Source organism: Molothrus ater, chromosome 10 (assembly GCF_012460135.2).
Source record: "Molothrus ater isolate BHLD 08-10-18 breed brown headed cowbird chromosome 10, BPBGC_Mater_1.1, whole genome shotgun sequence".
NCBI classification, from domain to species: Eukaryota; Metazoa; Chordata; class Aves; order Passeriformes; family Icteridae; genus Molothrus; species Molothrus ater.
Genome location: NC_050487.2, coordinates 6,448,415 through 6,469,457, shown reverse-complemented (window position 1 = coordinate 6,469,457; position 21,043 = coordinate 6,448,415). Strand labels below are relative to the sequence as shown.

The 21,043-nt window shown below is 39.9% G+C and overlaps 1 protein-coding gene across 1 annotated transcript in view; it reads left to right on the top strand.

The window, feature by feature from the left end:
• Window positions 1–21,043, top strand: part of STAG1 (stromal antigen 1) — a 154,075-nt gene that overhangs the window by 49,388 nt on the left and 83,644 nt on the right. The window contains exons 4-5 of the mRNA XM_036389252.2: window positions 6,122–6,286; window positions 17,621–17,717. Coding sequence (XP_036245145.1) covers window positions 6,122–6,286; window positions 17,621–17,717 — 262 coding nt within the window. The remainder of the gene's footprint in view (window positions 1–6,121; window positions 6,287–17,620; window positions 17,718–21,043) is intronic.

Genomic DNA, 21,043 nt, shown 5'->3' with positions numbered 1-21,043 from the left:
TTTGGGGGTACCTTCACTTTCTAAACCACTTGGAACTAGTTGATCTTTAAGATTTCCTTTCAATCCAAGTCACTCCATTCTAAAACACTGCATTTCAAGTAGCCCCTTCACTTCTGTCCACTGTTCTAATGAGTACTTGACTGAGCAGACTAGACAGTCAATTTGCCAATAGATGAAGTGCATTGGTGTTGCAGAATAGCTCTCAGAATCTAAGCTGACTGTCCTGAGCTCCCTGGCCCTTGCTGTGAGTTGAGCAGGGGCTGCACCATGTCCTGCTCCAGTGGCTGGGGCTGCCTGTTGGCCACGTGCCCTTCTAAGCCCTGAGTCTCATAGAGATGCCCATGGAGGGCCTGGCCAAGAGCTGAGCCTGTCCAGCTAGTGGCATATTGTGGTGCACATGTTTGTGATGCTGTGTGTGAGGATACAGCATCACAACTGTCTGGGTATGTATTTAATCAATTCTGGAATAGAATGTAACAAATTCTGTTTAAGGAGTGACTTCTAACAGTCCTCTCCTTGAAGTTCCTGAGTGATATTGGCCAAAGTGCCCTCTCTGTCTGCTGCATTATTGAAATACATGGGTATGGATGTGCTCCCCTGCTCTGCACAGGGGATTTGAAAGCCCAAGGGCTTATGATGCAGTGTAGCATTCACATCAGTGAGCTCAGATCAGTTATTGACCCATCCTTTTTTGTCTCCTCTTTTGGATCAACACTCTGTTCAGCACTGTTGGCATGCTTTATTTTAAACTACCTGGCCTCACTTTCCCAGGAGCTCAGAATAGCTTGGTTTAAAGCTCAGCTGCTGGAGGTTGAGGCAGTGAGAGATCCCTGGCTGTGTTTCAGATTCGAAGGTGGAGTAGACGGATTTAATCTCTAATTCAGAGGACAGGAGAAACATCAGTTTGTCTGTTCCAGAGGTGGCAATTTGGGAATCTCTGCTGGTTTCTCTCTCATCCCACACTCAGAGCCACAGTGTATCTTTCTCCACTTAAAGCAAGATGAAACAAGGCACTTCTGATGCTTTTGTGCCAAGCAAAGCCTGTACAATTTTGCTTTCAGGTCCTTTTGTAGTTTTTGGTATGGAGGAGACAGACCACAATGCCTTATCTTTGCATTCATATGGGGAATTTTAACATTGCAGCAGATTCCTGGCCTTATTTAATCTTGCAGTATAGATGTTAGATACAGCAGGGGATTGAATTTTGCTTCTAGTTCCAAGTCATACGTGTCCTGATTAATAACAGGGAGGAATCCTCTTAGAAGAATTTCTTTTCATACAGTGGAGGTTTGTGGTTGGTGTGATTTACATCAGTGTCCTGTTTCAGCTTGCCTGCCTGGTGATTTAGGTCTGTCCCTTACAACTGAAGGGAGTCTGCAGTTCAGTAGAAATGCAGTGCATCTCTAGCAGCTTTGTGAAGACTTTTCTATCCTGTTACCTGTAGCATTAGATGTTTTCCTTTTAAGCTTTTGATTGGATGGTTCTTGTATTTTTGGCAATCTAATATATTCTTCATTTTTCTGTGGAAATAGTCTTTTTTTTGGTAGTAAATGTCTCAGCTAGAAGAATTGAAATTATTCAAGCATTTACAGCATACTCTCTTGACTCTTTAAGATGACTTTGAGAGTTCTTGATAGATTTTTAAATAAGGGTGAAAAATAGCACCACCACTCTCAACACTGCCTCTGCTTTTTTTGTCCTAAACTTCAAGTGCTGCAGCTGAAGCAGCTCTGAGTGCCCTGGGTGTTAGGGGACCTGCACCTCTCTTTATTTGCAGGATGAGACTTTTCACAGGGAGCTCCTTGTTTGTTTCTATGACCAAAACAATCCACAGGACTGTGGGAATCCAAGAACCTTCTCCCTAGATTTCCATGAAGATGGTATGAAATGTGTCATAGTGGTTTTTTAATCCGGATTAACTCATGAAGACCTCAGGCATTACCATTCTTCCACTTAACAAAAGCTTATAACACAGAGCTTCTTGAGGGGCTGGTGCCTTGGAGAGGCAAGTTCTTCAGTTTACTCAAGTGGAGGTTAAAAAGTTTCTCCCACCTTCCCAGGGAAGTGGGGTATTCATTCCTCTAGATGACTCATGGTGGGAATGCACATACAGGTGATTGTTTTCAGGTGGTGTGTTAGGAGGAGTTACTGACTCTAGGACTCTCACTGCCTTCATTTCTTCATGAAGTGCATCACATCAGCTTGGGGAAAGTTAATGGAAAATGTCAAGCCACTTTTACTTTTTTTTTGATAGTGTGTGAATCAATTTTCACTGTATTACTTGATTTTACAAATGTGGGTCACTATTTTCTTCACAGTAATTTTAAAGACATGAAAGGAAAAGTATTGTGTAGCTAATTTGTTGCAAAATCCTGAACTGCCACCATTTTAGTTTAATTGCAGTCAAGGTGAGTATTTTGTTTCCTGTTTGCATTCATTTAAGTCTTAAAGCAACAGGTGAGGTATGTGACAGTCAATATGGCCATTTTTGATTGTCACTTCTGTGACATATTCTGGAGCTTCTGAATTTCCTAATGCTGGTGTATATAAACCCTTAGCTTTTGTTGTCACAAATTTGAAAAGTCATCAGTAGTTTCTGTTTTCATTTGGCACCTCAGTCCATTTTGACAGCACACCAGCCCAGCTGTCCTGGTGTTTTGGAGTGAAATCACAAATGCAACTGCTGCAGCCTCTCAGCTCCAGGCAGCACTTTTCTGGTGTATGATTAAAAAGCCTCAAGCATTCTTACTGTCTCATGCTGCTTTATCCCTCCCTTTGGCAGTCCTACCCACTTCAGGGGGGGACTTTCTGGTTCAAAGCTGTAAAATGGTGTGCAGTAATCACAATTTTTGCTCTTGTTAGGACTCAACGGTTCTGTTTTTCCTGTGTCTTGATGAGCATTGGATCCATGGGAGCAGCCCTGCTGCAAATTCACTCTGATCTTAGGAAACATCTCATTTTACAGCTGTCAGTGATAGTCTGGCAGGTTTACTGGGGCCACACTCCTTCTTGAGCAGGGCTGTTTCTGTGTGGAAGCTCTTCATGGTGTGGGAGAAAAGGTTTCTTTGTTTTTTGCAGAAGGATCACCCTTGCCTGTGTGCTTGTGTCTCTTTTCTGGGATGCACAGTTACCTGTGCCTGGCATCCTCAAAGCCAAACATAGTTTTTAGATTTGTAGCTTTTGCAACTCCACTTCCAAGAGCAAGTGCCTTTGGAGATATGCCACAGATGCTCTGTATCATGAGTGAGTCTTCTCTGTGTTTCTGCAGATGTACCAGTCCTGTCTTTTCCTTCACTTGCTCTGGTGGTGGTGGAGGATGTCTCCATCCTGGGATAGAATCATAGAATACCAGGTTGGAAGGGACCTCACAGATCATTTGGTTCAATCTTGTCTGGCAAAAACACAGCCTAGACAAGATGCCCTAGCAGCCTGTCCAGCTGAATCTGAATTGTACAATGTTGAGGAACCCCCAGATTCCCTGGGGAGATTGTTCCAGTGGCTCCTTGGTCTCTTTGAAGTAGAATTTCCTACTGGACTTTGTGCTCAGAGACAGGAACCTGTAGGAAGCTCAAGCCTGTCAACATGGCCTGCAAAGTTTCTTGCTGTAAATTCAGAGACATTATGTGCAAATAATGTTTGACAACTGCATTGTAATATTGTGTGTTAATGACTAAGGGACTGCCATGTGCTTTGTGCTTGCAAAACTTCAGAGCACAAGGCAGTTGCTGGAGGACTTATATATGATTTGTTTTATCTTCACACTCTGGAGTGAGATTGAGCTTGGGCTTCCTGCCAGATGCCTGCTGGGTGGAAGTGCTGAGGGGTGGATGCCCTTTCACTAGTGCCTTTCCACCTGAAGACAGTGTTAATCCTTGCCTATCTCAAAGTTCACTTTTGGGTTTTTCTTCAGTCTTGAGTGGAGCATCCTGTCTACTGGTTTTGTCTCTAGAGGCAGGATTCAATACAGCTCCTGCATCTGGGTTTTGCTACCCCAGCTTGGATACACAATGGCTTTTGTTAGATGCAAGATTTTTCTCTGCTCTGAGAGATGTTCTCATTGTCAAAAGAAAGTCTACACCAAAGAAAAATTTTATTCAGATAGACTCAGTAATATATCTGGTGCTAATTCAGGGCCAGGATATTGAGGTATTTACTTGGATCTGAAGAACCTGGCTTTACCCAGTACTTGGTCAGAAGTACATGTGTCAGTAATTTCTGTACCTCCTCTGAGGGCTCAGTGGTGATCTCACTCTCCCATTTCAGACTGGGAGCCTTGGTCAAATCACCTCCTTTTCCCAGGATACCTGACAAAGGGAATTTAAACTGGGCATTGACATGCCTGGTGATTCCACATTTGGAGCCTGTGTCTGTAGTACTCATGCTCAGGTACTAAAACAGGTGGCTTTTCTCATTGCTTTCACTACCAAGGTAGCTCTGGATATGTGCATTTCACATCCATCTCTTACGTGTTTTCCTTTCGTTCTTGCAACATTTAATGCCTCTCTTTCAATTACATGTGGAAAAAAACTGTCTAAGGGGGCTTGCATTAGTTTCTGTGGAGGGCATCAGTTTGCATTCAAGCTTTCATTTAGCAGTCCTTGTAGCTAGATGAAGTACTTACTGTCTCCCAGACAGAATAAGTGTATGGATTATATCTCTCCAAAGAGTCAATTTACTTCTAATTCTTTCCCATTTTAATAAATAGTGATCACATGTTTCTTTCAAGCTCAGTAGAACTTAAACATTTCATATGTTGATAATATACTTACTGTTACAAGCAGCTTTGCACATATTTAAAAATTCATTGAGGGAGATACTCTTGATCCTAAGTGCAAATGTTATCCAAAAAACTTCACAGAGATTGTACCATTATTTTAAGCTTTCCAGCTTGTACTTCTATGCAAGTCCTTAATTGAATATTTGCAAGAGGCAGTTGCACTCTACCTTGCCCTTTGCTTCAGCCCTCTGGCCCCACCCCTTTTAAAGCAGTGATCCCTTTTAAAGCATGGGGAAAGCTGGACTTGCAGGGCCCTCTTCTACCAGCTCTGCCAGAAATTAGTTCCCTTTCCTCTGCAGGAAGATTCTCAATGTGTCTGTGCTGTAATATGCAACTGAAAATGTTGACTTTGTGTTCTTTACTAAAAGCATTAATAGAAACTCAGCTGACAATATACTTGAGTAAACGGTGCCATGAGCATATTGTCCAAAATTTAGTCTTTGAGTTGCTTGTGTGTTGTTTTCTTTAACATAATTCCTCACAATAGCTTCATTGTTCTGTGGAAAACAGCAGATTTTGCTTTTGTTTGCCTCACAGTAGGGAGAAAGAATAGAATATGGAAGTAAGAAATCTAATGTTATTTTCCCCAGATTTTTTTTTCTGTCTGTTTCACGAGTGACTTAAATTCAGAGCAAAGTGTTCAGTAGGTGAGTGTTGACAGGTGGTGTCTATACTACCTGATTAAAACCTTGAAGAACAGAGAGAAAATTTACATTAAGTAATTTAGACTCAAATGGAAAATGTTTTAACTCATAAAATTTTGAAGCAAGAGGCTGTTATGGTGATCTACTAAATCTGGCTGTACAAATTTGGTGATTTGAGTTGAAGAGCTGACTATGTACACAGTTTCTTATAAAAGTTGTATGAAAATACAGAAAATGAATGTTAATGTGGCAAATGTATTTTTAATAACTTACTGTCTTATATCATTAGTTAAGATCACCAGTTATTGTCAATGTCTATGTGAGACTCATACAGGGACTGACATCAACAAGTACTCCAGCACTGGGACTTGACCACTGTCTTGGGGTGACCACTACTTACCTTGGCATGGCAGTGGCTTTTAAATAGTCCCTCAACAACTACTGAAAAATAAAATTATATGTACCTGACTGGATCAAGTCCTGGTTTATTTTCCTAGCCGACCCTGCTTTGAGCAGGAGGTCAGACTGGAGACGCCTTCCAGCCTGGCTCATCCATGATCTTTGTGTGTATCAATGTGTGTGAGGGTGTAACCACGAAATGCTTATGGATTATGAAGATAAGCTGGGTGTATAAAGAAACCCTGGGTGATTTCAGATGCAGCTAGAATAAACTTTCCCTCTGCTGGTTTTCTTTGCCCAGTCTGCCACGAAGAAACCCCGCAAGTCCCCAGCGGACAAGGGGCGTTCCGACGCTGGAGCCCGAGGGGCGAGTCGTGGGAGAGCCAACGGCCACCCGCAGCAGAATGGAGAAGGGGACCCTGTCACCCTGTTCGAGGTGGTTAAGCTGGGAAAGAGTGCTATGCAGGTAAAATGTCCCCTTGTGTTCCTCCTCACAGTTCAGTGTATCCTGACTGGAGTCCAGTCTCAGCTATGCTTTTGGGAACTGTAGTATTTTCTCGTGACTGCATTGGTCCAAGAGACTGGGTATGGTGAAGTACAGGACTGAGTGGGTTCTGATTTAGGGCTGTCATGTATCCTGCTGAAAAACAAGAGACCTGGCAGGGTCATCATATGTTTCAAATTCTCCATTATTTTGTTCATTACTCCTAAGTTAAAACTATATATTGATATTAAGCAGTTCATTAAAGTATAACCTGTAGCAAGCTTTATATGGGCAAAAAGTATATGAAAATAATGACAAATCCAAGCTTTTTTTTGTTCACTCCTTTTGTCAAGAATACCTGCTCGCATAAGCAGGTTTGGAGTGCTTTGCACTGGAACTTGCATTCCTGCTATCCCCATCAGGACAGCAGGTGAAGGATAAGCTATTTGCCTAGACTTCCACTGAGTCTGAGGGAAAGCATTGATACATCCTGAAGGCAAATTTTTATTTATTGTAAAATAAATTAGATTGTCCTAGTTGCCTCTAGAAATGTTTATAACCCTCTTATGTTTTGATCAGTTCAGAGGCCTTTACAGGATGTGTGGGGCCAGGTGAGTTGCCCCTCAAGACTCTGCACAGAGGATTGGTTTTGAGAGTGTCCGTGTGGTGTTTGTAAGCTGCTGTGCTGCTTGGTTTTGAAATGCAGAGGAGAAACAATGGGTCCAAAACTCCTCAGCCCATGCAGTCCAAAGCCAACAGTCACTCCTGCTCTGATGGATTATTTAAGCAAACCTCCTTTACTTTGCATTTCAACAACGCAGGACTTAGGCAGTATCAGTTAGTTTGTTTTGATGCTGATTAACAAGAGAAAAGTACAAATTAGGAAAATTAGGTCCTAAGTCCCATTGTCAATATTACTTTCAGTGTAGCTAAAACCTAAGCTTCTTTTAAGTCTCACAGAAATCAAATATTGCAAATGAGTGAAAGTTGTTGAAAATTTTCTGTCTCAAACCCGTGGAAAATATGAGATTTAGTTTTAAAGAAGTAATGCACAGGAAGGAAATGAGAATTTTTGTTTGTAGCAGTTTCTGTGTTTACACTTATTCAGAATTGACCCTTCTTATCTAGTAGGTGAAGACAGAACAAATTTACTTGTAACAAAGCTATGGATTCCTTATGCCTTTTTTTCCTACAACAGAGCTTCCAACTTTGTTTGGTTTTCAGCACTTTTTCAAATTTTGTTTTTGGCAGGAATTGAGGAAACATCTGGAGTCTATTTTCTGGTTTTACTGTGGTACAGAACATACAATATACTTGATGTAGTATAGTTGACTTAGAGTTATTGATATTTGCAGAAGCCAAATAGAAAGGAATGAGCAACTGCTTTGATATTTGATGACTCTGGGTGTATGTGGAATTGACTTTGATACGTTTTATCTATTTCAAAAGAGATGCTGACACAGATCTCTTGCAGATTAAATGCAAAAAAAAAATAAAATTGCATGTTTGTATTAAGAAACCTTTTGGAATTTTGATACAAAGAAATTGTGTTGAGAAGTGGAGAATTTGTACATGCATGTGGATATTGCATGAATTGCATGTATATGCATTTGTATATGTAGGTGCATAGACACACACATGCCCAGCCTGAGAAAAAGTACACAGCACCATCCATGCAGGGGAGAGATTATATGCAAATAGTAAAGGAATAGGCAAGAGTGTTTGAAGGCCTCAGGTGCAAACAGGCAGAAACAACTTGAGCCCTAATTTCAGGAGAATGCATCGCTTGGGCACTTTTGAAAAATTTACTGTTGGTAAAAATATCCTAAAAAATTAAAGAAACCCTATAGTAGGAAAGAGAATGCAGTTAAAATGTGATTTAATATTTTTGAACTTGCACTTCTGGACAATCAGCTCATGTGAAACCAAGGTTCTGTAAACCAAACTTATAAGTGTCTTTATACTTACATTTTTCTGTAATAGCTTAGAGGTTTTGATGTAACAATTAGGAATGCTTGGCATTTTTGTTTTTCATAGTTTTGATGCAGATATTTTTGTTCAGTTTTAGCAATTTTGTCAATTTTGCAGTTTTCAAACAAGCACCATATATTTGTATTTGGCCAAACATACGATTTCCCAATATTTAGTTCTTTCCCTGTAATATGAACATACTCTTTTTTTTAGTGCTCCTAAGTTTGTTTCTAGCAATGAAAACCCAGAAAAATGTAATTAATATATCCTGAGATTACATGGGAATCATGTGCTTTTGTTTCTGATCTATCTGCTCCTGCTGTTTGCTTTTAGAATTTTTTTTAGTTGTTAGATTTTTCTGGCTTTGTGATGCCAATTCATAAAAGTCTGTTGCTGAATTCAATTTTCACTTCTAAGCGTCTCTATTTTGGTTCTCACAGCAGGATTCATTTATTACTTCTCTTCAGGCTTATTGCTGGTTGCTTCTTCCAGGGAAATAAAATCAGTTTAATTTTTTCTATTTCAAGTGTACATAACTCCAGCACTGCTCTTTGCATAAAATCTTGGCCTCTGTCACGGAGTGCAGCTTGTGTCTTGCTTGAACTCTGTAAATCTATTTGATGCCCACATTAAGTTGGTATCAGGCAGTTGTCAGTGCTTTTCATTTGCTCTGTAACCTTTTGTACAGTTAGTGCTTCAGCAATTGTTCTGTCAGCAGCTCTCTGTGTATGAAGTGTGACATGACCTTCTGCTCATGCTTTCTGCAGGTTTACTTTCAAGTGTTACTCCATTAGGACTGTTCATAGAACTTCTTCAGTGGTTCTTGTTTTCATAGTTAAACATGATACTCTTCTGCTTTTTGTCATTTATCTCTTCCATAGATTCATTTTTTAGTTATATCATTTTATGGTGACAGCTCTATCCTCTCCATTTCCCTACTCTGCACTTCCATAGGCAGAAGGGTCTCTATCAGCATTTCTCATGTGCTCAGCTGCCACTGGTGGGAATGAAGGCTTGGCTGAGCCTCTGCTCTTCCAGCTGAGCTGCCCAGGCAGAGACTGACCAGTAGCTGAAATCTTCAGACGTCTCTGCATTGATCTTTATTGCCCTGTCCTCTTAATGGCAGGGTCACAGAACTTGTGATGAGATCAGATTTTGTTTAGGACTCAGACTGCCAATTTCTCATGAGTTATGAGCAGTTATCTGTAATGAAGTTTGTACTACTGGTGGTCAAACCAAGCATAGAAGTGTTCTGCTTTCTCATCTGCAAAGGAGCTTTGTTCCCCTAAAACATCAGAGAGAACTGATCATCAGTAATTGTAGGAAGAGTTCAGAACCAAAACATGAACAGATCTGTGCCTTGATGATTCTGGAATATTCCATGCATTATCAGTCACCCTTTATTGTTGTTAGCAGCTCACTACAGAGCACAGGCTGGTTTTGAGGGGAAAAAAACTTTTAAAAATTGCTGCCTCTGCTTATGCTCAGCTAATAAAAGGTAATCTTGGTGTTGATTAGACATAGTTCAGAATAAATATGGCTCCATTATCTGCCAGCAAGTATTTTAAGTATCCAAGTACCTAGTGTGTTGAAATGGAATTTTTCATGGTGCCACCAGTTCTTCCTTGTCTTTCCAGAAAGCAGAGGGATGCACAGGGTTCCTCACTGTTCTTACCTGCACATCTTGGCACATGGAGATTTGTGTCCTTTGAGGTTCCCTTGCTGTCCAAGTAAAGCTGTACTTGTAGCACTGCTTCCCCTGCCTTGAGAAGTCCATCTCTGGCAGTAGGACAGACTTATTCCTGAGTAGAGTGACTGCAGAACCATATTTACCTTATGCAGGAGGAGTTACATGTGTTTTTACGTAGATCCTTGAGAGTAAGAACATCAGAGCAGCTGTAACTGGGTTACACCAAAAATCCAACAGCCTGTCCTGGCAGTGGCAGCTAAGAAAGGGAATAAGGTGGCACAAACAAATTTTGGGTTTTCTCCCTACCTCTGACTGTTGGCAGTTCAGGGCCATTGTGGTGTCTGTTCTCAGTGGCCTTAATGGCTCTCTCTTCTCAGAGTTTCTTTTCTCCCTCTAGAAATGTTTTTTGGCAGATCACATCTCTGTGATTCCCTCAGCTATTTCTGAAAGTGGAGGTCTTTGAAGATTAAGAATATACAGAGATCTATTAAGTATTACCCATGCTTTTTGTGGTAAATGCATGTTTTAGTTTAATTGTAATTTATTGTGTTTTAACTGCTGGATTCTCCAGTTGAAGGATGGATAATAGCTCAGGGTTTTCCCAGATTGTCTCAGAAACTCCTTAGGAGTTTGAGTATGCAGTCTGTAAAGTTTACTGGGCAAAATGACTGCATCTATTATTAACATTTAAACTAGTATCTTCATTTTGCTCAACAGATTTCTTTTGTAGCCTAATCTTGCTTTGCTTTTGATTGTATGGTACTGAATTAAAGGAAAAAAATGAAAACTAGGTACATGTTTTTATAGTTGTTACACTGGGAACAATTTAGCCACCAAATGAAGCATTAATTAATTTAGAAGAGTATCCCTTAATACCAAATTAAATTTTCTGCAGTCATCACACAAGGCTTCTTTTCCTTTGTGATTTAATAAGATGTGAGATGATTTTGCTGTTAAGTGCCAGTAGTGCAGTGTGTGAAAGCGTTTGTACCTGAAAATACTCATTATACTTGAAGGCAGAGGAGTCTTTTGCTGTGTAGAATGTTGATGTTCTTTGAAGTGTCTGGGGTGATCTGTGAACCCTTACAAACCGTGCTAGCAAAGGAGTGCGAATCAGGTGTTTTAATAAACTGATGGATCTCTTGCTGGAATAACTCCATTTTGTTTTAGCACTCCTCTAAGTGTATTTTCATTCTGATTCTCAATGTTTATGAGAAGTTTTGATGCTTTGTGGCATCATTCATGCCCATGATTGGCTCAGCTTAAACAGACCATGTAACATGTCAACTGTGGGAGATGAGCGCCTGCAGGAGTTCTGTACCACCTTGGGAAATCCTCTTGGTGGGAGCTCTGTAAGGTGCACCCACCTTTTCTGAGCACTCAGGTGAGGAACTGCTGCTCTGGGTGCAGATCTGCTGGGCAAGAGTGCCCAGCCTCAGGAGCTCCTGTGATTTTAGTGCATTTGAATGCAGAATTTTCCCAGTACCTTTTATGTACTCAGTGTAATGCCAGTTAACATTTATCATTCTAAGATTCTCCTAAGAGAATAGTGCGTTTTTCTTTTCTTTGGTACTGTTTTTTGTCCCAGATGGTTCAATGCAACATGTTACATTGATTGCCCTGTGTAATGATATATAATACCCAGTCTACTGCACAGAAATGTGTTTACCAAAATGCCAAACAGATAATCCTGTATGGAGACTATAAATCCCTTAGTTTTATTGGGAAGAAATATTTCTAGGATTGTATATTCCTTTCCTATCTGTGGTTCAGAAATTAAAAAGTTACATAGGTAGACACTGCAGAAAACAAATTCTCATCTTTGCTTACTCTTATCTAAGGTGAGATTTTTGGGGTTTTTAAAAGAAAATAATTTTGACTTATTAGGAAGTGCATGATAGTTGTTAGCAAAGTATGAACTCTTTCATAATTTAAAATTATGATCCTTAGAGAAAAAGAGTAAAGTGCATGTCCTCAAGCTGCAGTTCATTTTTATTATCCTTATATTAGGTTTTCTCTGGGTGTATATTAGACTTTGTGCCTGCAGTTTGGAATGCAGCCAGGCACTCATCCTGGAGTGTGCTGCCCAATCTAAACTGCATGTACTTTCTCACATTAGGATCTACCTTCTCCCCAGTAGCCATCTGTGTAATTTCTTCAATTTCCACAAAATTTATCCTTAAAAGGCTTTAATTCTTTTTTTAAAAACCCAACCTGAACAGATTGACTTAAAAATTTTTATGCAGAGTGTTTTAAGTCTCTCACTACTTGCTTTTTTTTTCCCCTGGGTCCTCATTTTTCGTGTACTGAGTTCTTCTCACTATCTGTTCAAGTGTATTTTCTGCTTTTCTATTTGAGTTGCTCTTTATACAGGTTATTGAAATATTTAATGTCACAGTGCATTTCTTTTTTAATCAGTTTAAAGTTTCATTTGAGTGACTTTGGGTTTTTTGCTGAAGTTTAGTGTAAGCTTTGATTTTTGAACTTTTTTCTACCTTGATGTAAACACATTGCACACCCATTCTAGAGTAAATTTTTTCTTTCATATTCACTGTAAATTAAGCATGTCCATGATCAGTTGTATGAAATGGCAAATTATTTCAAGTTTTGTATCCTCAATTTGCCTTGATTTACAGTTCACTGAGATCTTCCATTTTAACATGAACTTTGAATATGATGTCATTTGTTTTCCCTTTTGTTTGTAGCACTGTTGCCAGATTGTTACCTAATTGAAATTGTGAAATAGCTTTTTTTGAAATCAGCTTTCATTAATATTTAGTGGAACTGTGCTAATTTACACGAGCTGGCAAGGTGTCCTCTGCAGTCAGGTCCCTCTGCTTCCTCCAGCACTTAATGCTCCTCAGTTCTCTCACACTGGGGGAATATGAAATGGATTCCTAGCTGCAAAGCCTGGAGGAGGTAATAAGATCACTAGCTTCATTCTTTCATTCATTGCATCTGACTTGCTTTTACTGGCAAGCCCAAGCTGCTGTTCCTCTTCAGCACCATAAAATGCTTTGGTTTATCTTTTAGCAGACTTTGAGATGTGAAGGTCAACATTTCTGCAAGTTGATTGATTTGAAGTTATTTACTCAAGCTCATTTATTCTGCTGTTTGCTTTACTTCATTAGGGCTTCTTATTTCTGTGGGGTTGCTTACCTGGCTTATTCTTCAAATTATGCTCTGTGGTAGTTTTTAAAAAAGAGTCATCAAGAGTTCATTTCTGTGAGATTCTTTTGAAAACCATTGTAGGCTTTGGAAAATCTTTGTTCTCTGTATTTGTACCATACATCATCTGCCATTTGCAGGAAACCTTGACTTTTTACTCAGTTCTCATAAGAATAGAAGCAATTTCATAATTTTAAAAAATGGTTGAGTCTTATTTTTGTGATGTAGCTGTATGGACTGTTGACTGACCCAGAGATGTGGTGCATGTGTGTGCCTGTGTGCATGTATCTAAGTGTGTGTGCATGTGTGTCCAGATGTGTCCTGACAGCAGGGAGTGGAGGAAGGTTGTTGGTGTTACTGGAGTCATTTGGAGACTTTATCTGTGGAATTGAGCTCATTGCCAAAGGAGCCTTTTCCTTGTGTGTGTCCCTTGAAGGTGGTGACTCCCAAAGGCATGGCTGTGCTGCCCCTGGGCAGGCTGCAGCACATGTCCTGTGGGTCCTGTGCTGAATTTATCATGTATTTCATGCACAGCATGCAAGTGCCCATTTCCATATGGGAAATCCATGCTCCCCACTGCATCTGTAGGTAAAAACATCTGGAAGCAGATGGGTACCAGTGGAGCAGCTCATGCCATCTATGGCTGCTTTCTTTCTGAGGTGTTTTGTGGGAGTAGGCAGGGAGACTTGTGGAGATGGGTTCTGGGGGATGGAACCTGCTTGTAGCCACCTCCTTTCCAAAAGGGCCACCTGGTCCTTCCCTCCTGTCACCTCCTGTGCCTTCTGGTGTTAATGATCTGTGTGTGGGACAGGTGACAGAGAGGGGCAAGAACAGGAGGTCCCTGGGCAAGGGGATCAAGTGTGGGCCACTTCCCTGAGTTCGCTCTTGGATTATTTATAAAAAGAGAGTTTGCTGTTACCTGAGGCCTGTTGGTTAGAAATTCTTGTTTTTAATAGGAGTCCTTCTCTCTATGCATATTTATGCAAAGTAATTCCATTTCTGGCAAGGCTTGCATGTTGCACCATTTGCTACACTGCTGCCTGTGGTTTGATTCCTTTTTTGCTTGTATTCAGTCTTTTTTCCTGGTATTTGCATTACTGCTGTTTTGTCTTGGTTCAGTTGATGCTTGGTCTCTCTTTTGGGTCTGATGTGTGTCATTTTTATTTATTCATCTAGTGTTTTCAGTTTTTATAGCTCTTTTCAGTTACATCAAAAGTCAACAGTTTAAGTTCCAACTGTTGTAGCATATGTAGTCTGGCTTCATCATCTCCTGTTGCCTTAAACTGTAATTTCTGACAGAATTAGGCAGCCAGCATGCCAAGTGTGCACAGGGGCTGAGTGTGTGGGGCTCTGGGTGTTACTCTGGGGCACTGATTTTTAGTGCTTGGTGAATGCAGTTTGTGTGGCTCTGTGCTGATGCTGGCAGGTCAGGTGCCTGTATGTGACTTATTTCCTGCAGCCCCTCAGTCAGTGGAGCTCTCCTGGGGTAAACACAACATTGTGCAGCTCAATTGCATTGTCCAGCTCTCCACAGGTGCCTGTTCAGAGCAGGGAGTTACACTGACTCTGCCTGGGTGTGTCACACACCGTGGGGAGTGCCAAGGCACTGAGAGCTTCTGCCTGCCAGCTTAGATCACAGGAACCCTACCCACAAATTCAGATTGTACTTCCAGCTTTGTCACTTCTCTGGGAGGTCAAGACAGTCTTTGCCTGCTATCCCTCTGAGAATCTTTGCTCTGCTTTTTCTGCTTTTCTTATCTACTGCTGCCACTGAAGACTGCATTGCCTCAAGTCTGGTCCCCAGGTCTGGAGATGAGCCACTTGTCTTTATTTCTCTGTAAATTGCACGATGGTTTTGGGTTGAGGTGCAAGTGCCATGCTGGTAGGACAGAGTGGGCCCCCAGTGCCCAAGGACACCATGTGTCCCACACAGTTCTTTTTGTATGACAGAGAAAAAATAGAAGTGACAGGAGCTGCACTGATGCTGCAGTGTGAGATAGTGCTGCAAAAATAATTTAAATGATTTTATAAAAGAAACAGAAGCAAAATTTAAAGGTATTCCTTCATAGTTCTTTTCCTTGGCTCCCATTTTTTTAAGTCCAGATGGGTTCTTTGGAGTATTTACAGCACAGTCCATGAGAAGCTGCAGTGGTGTGGCTGAAGGGGCAGTGCTGTAGTAACAAACAGGAGTAAGACTGAACGTGGGAGGGAATTTCTTGGGCCAGCCTTACTTCCATGGGAAGTGTTTTCTATGAAAGTCAGCTGTGGATAATGAACAGATGCTGGGAAAATAGATATTAACACTCAGGGAAAGCAGCTGAGATTTCCCAGGCTCAAAGAAGAATACAGTAGACTTCAGAAACTGTCAGGAGATGTGTGACAAGAGTGGGCAAGGATAAAGATACAGAATTATTTCTGGGCAAGCCACATGGCACAGGGTAGGATTATTCTGCCTGGAAAGAGGTGACCAGATGGAAGCATGAAAAATGCAAACAGGGGCTTGGAATTTGTTTTTTCTTGTTTCATAAGAATTGGGTCACATCAAATGGATCTAACAATTGGCAAGTTTAAAACACAATTATTCTTTCATTTTGCAGTGAATAATTAACCCTTGCACACTGCTGCAAGACAGTGTAGACATAAAGCTGGTTTAGACAGACACATCCATGAGAGAAGAAATTTGCTGGGGTCTTAGGGATCTGGGACAGTAACTCAGAAATATCAGTGTATTCTTGCCCTTTTCTTATGCTTTTCCCTGCATGTGTAAGCCGTGCAGTTCAACCTGTTGTCTGGCCCTGCACAGCTGCTATTTTCTTTAGTGTAAAAAATAGCTCTGGCAATTTCATGTTCTGATATCTACAGTAATAGAGCTGTTCAAACAAATCTTGTAAATTGGTAGTACACCAACAGCCTGGTCATTAAGCTCTGTCAATATTTGGTGTAGTAAATACTTTTTACATTCAGCTACATTTGGTTTCTGTGCCCTGGAGAACTTTGTTGATTGATTGAAATGATTGATACTTCCAGGAACAGGGCTGAATTCATAATGAAATAACAGTGAGATAACATTTCAGATAACTGGTTTTGTGCTGCTGCTTCCTCAACTTGTGTGAAGCTTGATTAAAGGCCAGGACTTGCTTCCTAATTTCTTCTAAGTAGCAGATGGACCCTTTTTAAGATTGCTTCTCCTACTGGGTGTGTGTGTGTGTGTATTGGGAGGCAAAAAGTGTGAAAACTGAGTTTCCTGGCCAGTTGGGTGTTTAGAGATTGATGCTGGTTGTTGGATATGATAGCACTGCTGGTCTGCTCCTGGCTCGAGGCTGAGTGCAGTGATGTGTGTTAAACATGCAGGGCTTTGGCTCAGCTCAGAGTTCCCTCTGTCTCTGGGACATACACAGGTGCTTTGCTGCATCCTTTTCCTCACATACCTGCCAAGGGTAAACTTGGGAGTTTGCACCTGGATAAACTGGAAACTGCAGAGGGATTTTTCAAGATCCCTCCCTTACAGCTAATTAAGAAAAAGGCAGATTTTTCTAAGAGATCAAATTGCTTGGATTCTTTTGTCTTTCCTATTGATTCCTTTTCAGCATGGTAGAAGCCAGTTGTGTGGGCATGGTGGAGTGTTTGTATGTGTGTGTGGCTTTTTAAATTTAATTTTATAGAAATTCATTATAGACCTAAACTGTCCAGCATAAACTAATCTATTTGCAAGGTGTGCTCTGATAACACAATCAGGCTTTTCCTAATGAATGCTGTTGCATTTGTGGAACAGAAAAGTTTCTTTTCCCTCATAAAATAAGTAAAGCATAATATTTGATTACATTAAATATACACAATTCCTTACCTACAGTGTTTATGTAGCTGAGGAGCTTGGAATATCAGAGATGATGAAAATAGCTGCTGGCTAACTGTAGTTAGAGGGCAGTTGAAAACTGACTGAATTTCCTATCCTGTGATCCAGGTAGCTTAGAAACACCCTAAGTCCAACTTCTGTGTATTATTTTATTTACTGTGTATTCCTCATTATATTTTATTTTCCTGAACTATTTAAAGTGTTCCTGAGTGACTGACTGGGATATTCACTATGCAATGTAAAATCAGTATTTATCCTAAAGTATTTCTGTTCATCAGTTTTCTGGCAATATGTTGGTCATTCTGAATGGAGTAACAATATTTGGTTTTTTCCAACACAATTTTAAAACTGAAAAAATTCTCTAAGTAGTTTTGGGGAATTACAGTAATTTCAACTTGAACTTGTGTTTATGCAATATAATACCAGAAAATGATGCATATAATTCTGCTCTCTAACAATATTTGTTCTGTCTCCACCTTGAGAGAAGGTGCATAGATATTTCAATTTGTACACATGTATAATTATGCTAAATAAATGCTCAATTATAAAATTATATTCTGAAAAGAATAAGTCATTTGCCTTTAATAAAACACTTTTTAAGAGTCTCTGATAAGTATTCTTTTTTTCTTGACAGTCTGTGGTGGACGACTGGATTGAATCATATAAACAAGACAGGGACATAGCACTTCTGGATTTAATCAACTTCTTTATCCAGTGTTCAGGATGTCGAGGTACAGAACATGAGAAACAAGTTGTATAGAATAAATCTGACCTACAAACATGTGTTAATGCAAATGCTGTAAAGATGGGGAAGACTCTTGGATTGCTGCTCCTTGTGTGCATGGTTTGTATAGAAATATTGTCTGCATTCCAGAATAACTTGATTTAAAGCTTGTTTGTCAAGGACTGCCCTTTCTCTTTCTCACTTTCCTGTCATCATGCTAAAGTGTACAAATCCTGACAGAGACATTCTACTCATCATCAGCAGGAGACAAAAAACTGGTGCTCCAGGTAGGCATAGCTTTATTTTCCCTCTGTTTCTTCCCCATTTTTTAATTGAAAAAAATAGTAGGTAACTATACCTTAACTTTGATTTTTTTTCTTTATTTTTAGGAAAATATTTTTTTTTAACTGAAGAGGAAAGAATCAGGCTTCAGTTCACAGCAAGAAAGATTTCCTGTGGATGGAGCATCAGTGTTATTTGTTGCTCTGTGATCCTTTGTCACGTCAGCAGCGAGTGCCCTGCCTTTATACCCTCCTTAAGCAGTCTCCATTACCAGGCATGCAGCAGTCAGTCATTCCAGCATTCTGTTCCACACTGTGCCTTCTAATGAATTTTTCATGTGTTGTCTTTTTTCTGTTAACTCAGCCTTGAAGAGAGAGCTCTACTCTCTCTGTAGCGCCCAAAACCAAATTATTTACTGTTTTCTGATGCTTCCTAGAATTTACTTTGAATAGAGTTGAAAATAACTCACAATTCAGAAATTCTTTTTCTTCGTTTTGTATCTGATGTGGGAATATACCTTTAAGCACCAAATGGTCTGGATAGAAGTCCCTTTTCTTTCTTCTTCAGTATAAGGTGAAGTCTTGAGCAGTTAAAAGCATCAGAGAAAAGAAACAGGAACCATCAGCAGCTTCAGCAACTCTTTTTCAAAGCTGAAGGAAATAATCTTGTTTTGTGGATGACAGGAAAGACTGAAGCTCTGGGAGCATCCTGTAAAAGGGCTGAAGGTTAGAGCTTAGGTTACCAGCCTGTGTCAATGTCTGCACTGTTCACACAGAGACCATGAAACATTTTTTGGTTGTGTTTGGCAGCTTATGTGAAGGTAGTAGTATTCTCTGTGCTTTTTCTTTTTTTTTTTTTTTTTAACTCTCCTGAAGTGTACATATGAAAAAAAAAAAAAAAAAGAAAAGGAACCCCACAAGAATTTGGGCAGCATTAAACCAAAGGCATCTTTGGCCATATGTTTATATTGTTGATGCAAGCTTTTGGTGAAGGCATGTCATAAATATCTTCATTCCCCTGCTGCTCTCTAATTTATTCTCCCTTTCTTTCTCCTCATTAGAGAAAGCAGCACTCTGATAAGACTCCTATTTTTTAAACCCCTTGTTGGTGAGTGATGCAGGCTGAATGCCCACTGTCAGCCATATGCTGCTGGAGCAAGTGCTTCCCAAAAAAGCTTTCTGTGACTGGCTGGGAGGCAGCAGCACTGTCAGTGAGTGCCTGATGTCATTGGCTTACTTGGCTTTTCTTTGAATGGTGACTTCTCATTTTCACTGCTCTGCTCTGTATCCCAGGGCTGTCTCTGCTGAGCTTCTTTCAGTGCCTTCTGCTCCCAAACAGCAATGGTAGGAGAAAGGAAGCAAAAATTTCTTGTCCCCCAAGTTTATAGTGTGTTTGGGAGATTATTTCTGTGCTGGAATTTTTGCAGTGGCTACAGTAACAGCTGTTGAACAGGGTTAATATCCTGGCAAACAGTGCAGTTCTTTCCAGTTTCCAGTAATATACTTGTTTTCTAGAATAAATAAGAGCTTATCAGAAGAGAGTGGATTTTATTGGTAGTCCACTTAGGGTAAAGTGCATACTAAGCTGTCCTTAATGGAAATGAGAAATAGGGAGTTGTTCTGTATTTTGTGAGGGAGACAAAGATTCTTTATCATGGGAAGATCATGTTATGACATCCTTATTTCCCTTTAGAGACTTTGTTAGACATTCTTGCTTATTTCTGTTCCTCATAAATAACCACCCCTTGTGAATCTCAATGATTGCTTTATCTTCCTTAATTTTCTTCTTTTCAGTTTGCTCCACTAACATTGTCTTGGATTCTCCAGCCTCCTTTCCCAAAGTGGGATTTAAATGCTGACTGATAATATATCTAAGTTAGTGATCATTAACTGAAGGGAGGAGGACAGCTAACTTGGGACAAAGTTTCTCAGGAAACTGGGATCTTAGGTTTATAAATCTACCATTTCAACAGTGCTTAAAATCACTTGATATCTAAATATATGTAAAGTACATTTAGCTTGGTGTGTCTTTCAAAGTTTTGAGCAGGTGGAAGAATGTGTGTCCATTTCCTGGCTTTAATTAGAAAAAGAGGCACCAAACTGTTTCCTTTAGCAACACCATTGACCCTGAAAAAATACATCTCTGTTTAGAGAAACATTGATTTTTATGTATTTATCCCATTCTCTTGGGCAGCACAGATTCTTGAATGAACCTCTTGGCATCTTCCAGCTTTGCTTGGAGCTGTTGCTGAAATGAGAAGTGATCTCTTGTAAATATGACTAAGCAGGTGTATTATGTAATTTGTTAATACTAACAGTTGTTAACTTAGTGGCTTCTGCAGGTGAATGTAAAAGATCTGTGCAATTTAAAATTCAATAAATATGCATTCAATAAATATTCAAGCATATCTGTCCTTTGTCAACTCTTCTGATTATCTATTTAATGTATGTCCATTAAAAACATAGGAGATTAGGTTTTAGTGTGACTCCAGTCATCTTTCTGTTTTTAGAGTGCTGTTTGGTGTAAATGAGAAGTTTCTTGTATTGAACTGTCAAAGCATCTCAGTTCAATAAGCAGATTTGCACGGGAGTTGGTCACTTGTCATGTCATCCTTCCTCTCGTTTGCCTGCTCAATCTGTACATAGGTTGCCTTTGCTAATTTTGATTACAAGGAAGTTTAATGGTTATGTAAAGAATTTTTCTTTATCTTGCTTTTTTCCTTTGAGAATATAAGAGTCCCTGTCTTTCACAGCTTGTCTGTATAGTCTTTTCCATCATGTTATGTTGAATTTCTGTGGCAGAAAAATGGTTAACAATGACTGATACATTCACTCATTCACTTTTTGTTTCTGACCTTTTTAAAATGTGTTGCTGTTTCTAGAGGGAGGGTCTTGTAGGGGATAGTACCTTAGAAAGGTGAAAAGGTAAGTGTTAAAATACTACTTCTTTGTGGAAAAACAGCAAAAATGCTGTTTGCAGTCCTTGAAAATAAAACAGGTATGTCTATTGGTAGTTGGTGTTTATTTTCCATGGGATTTACAATCTCTAAAG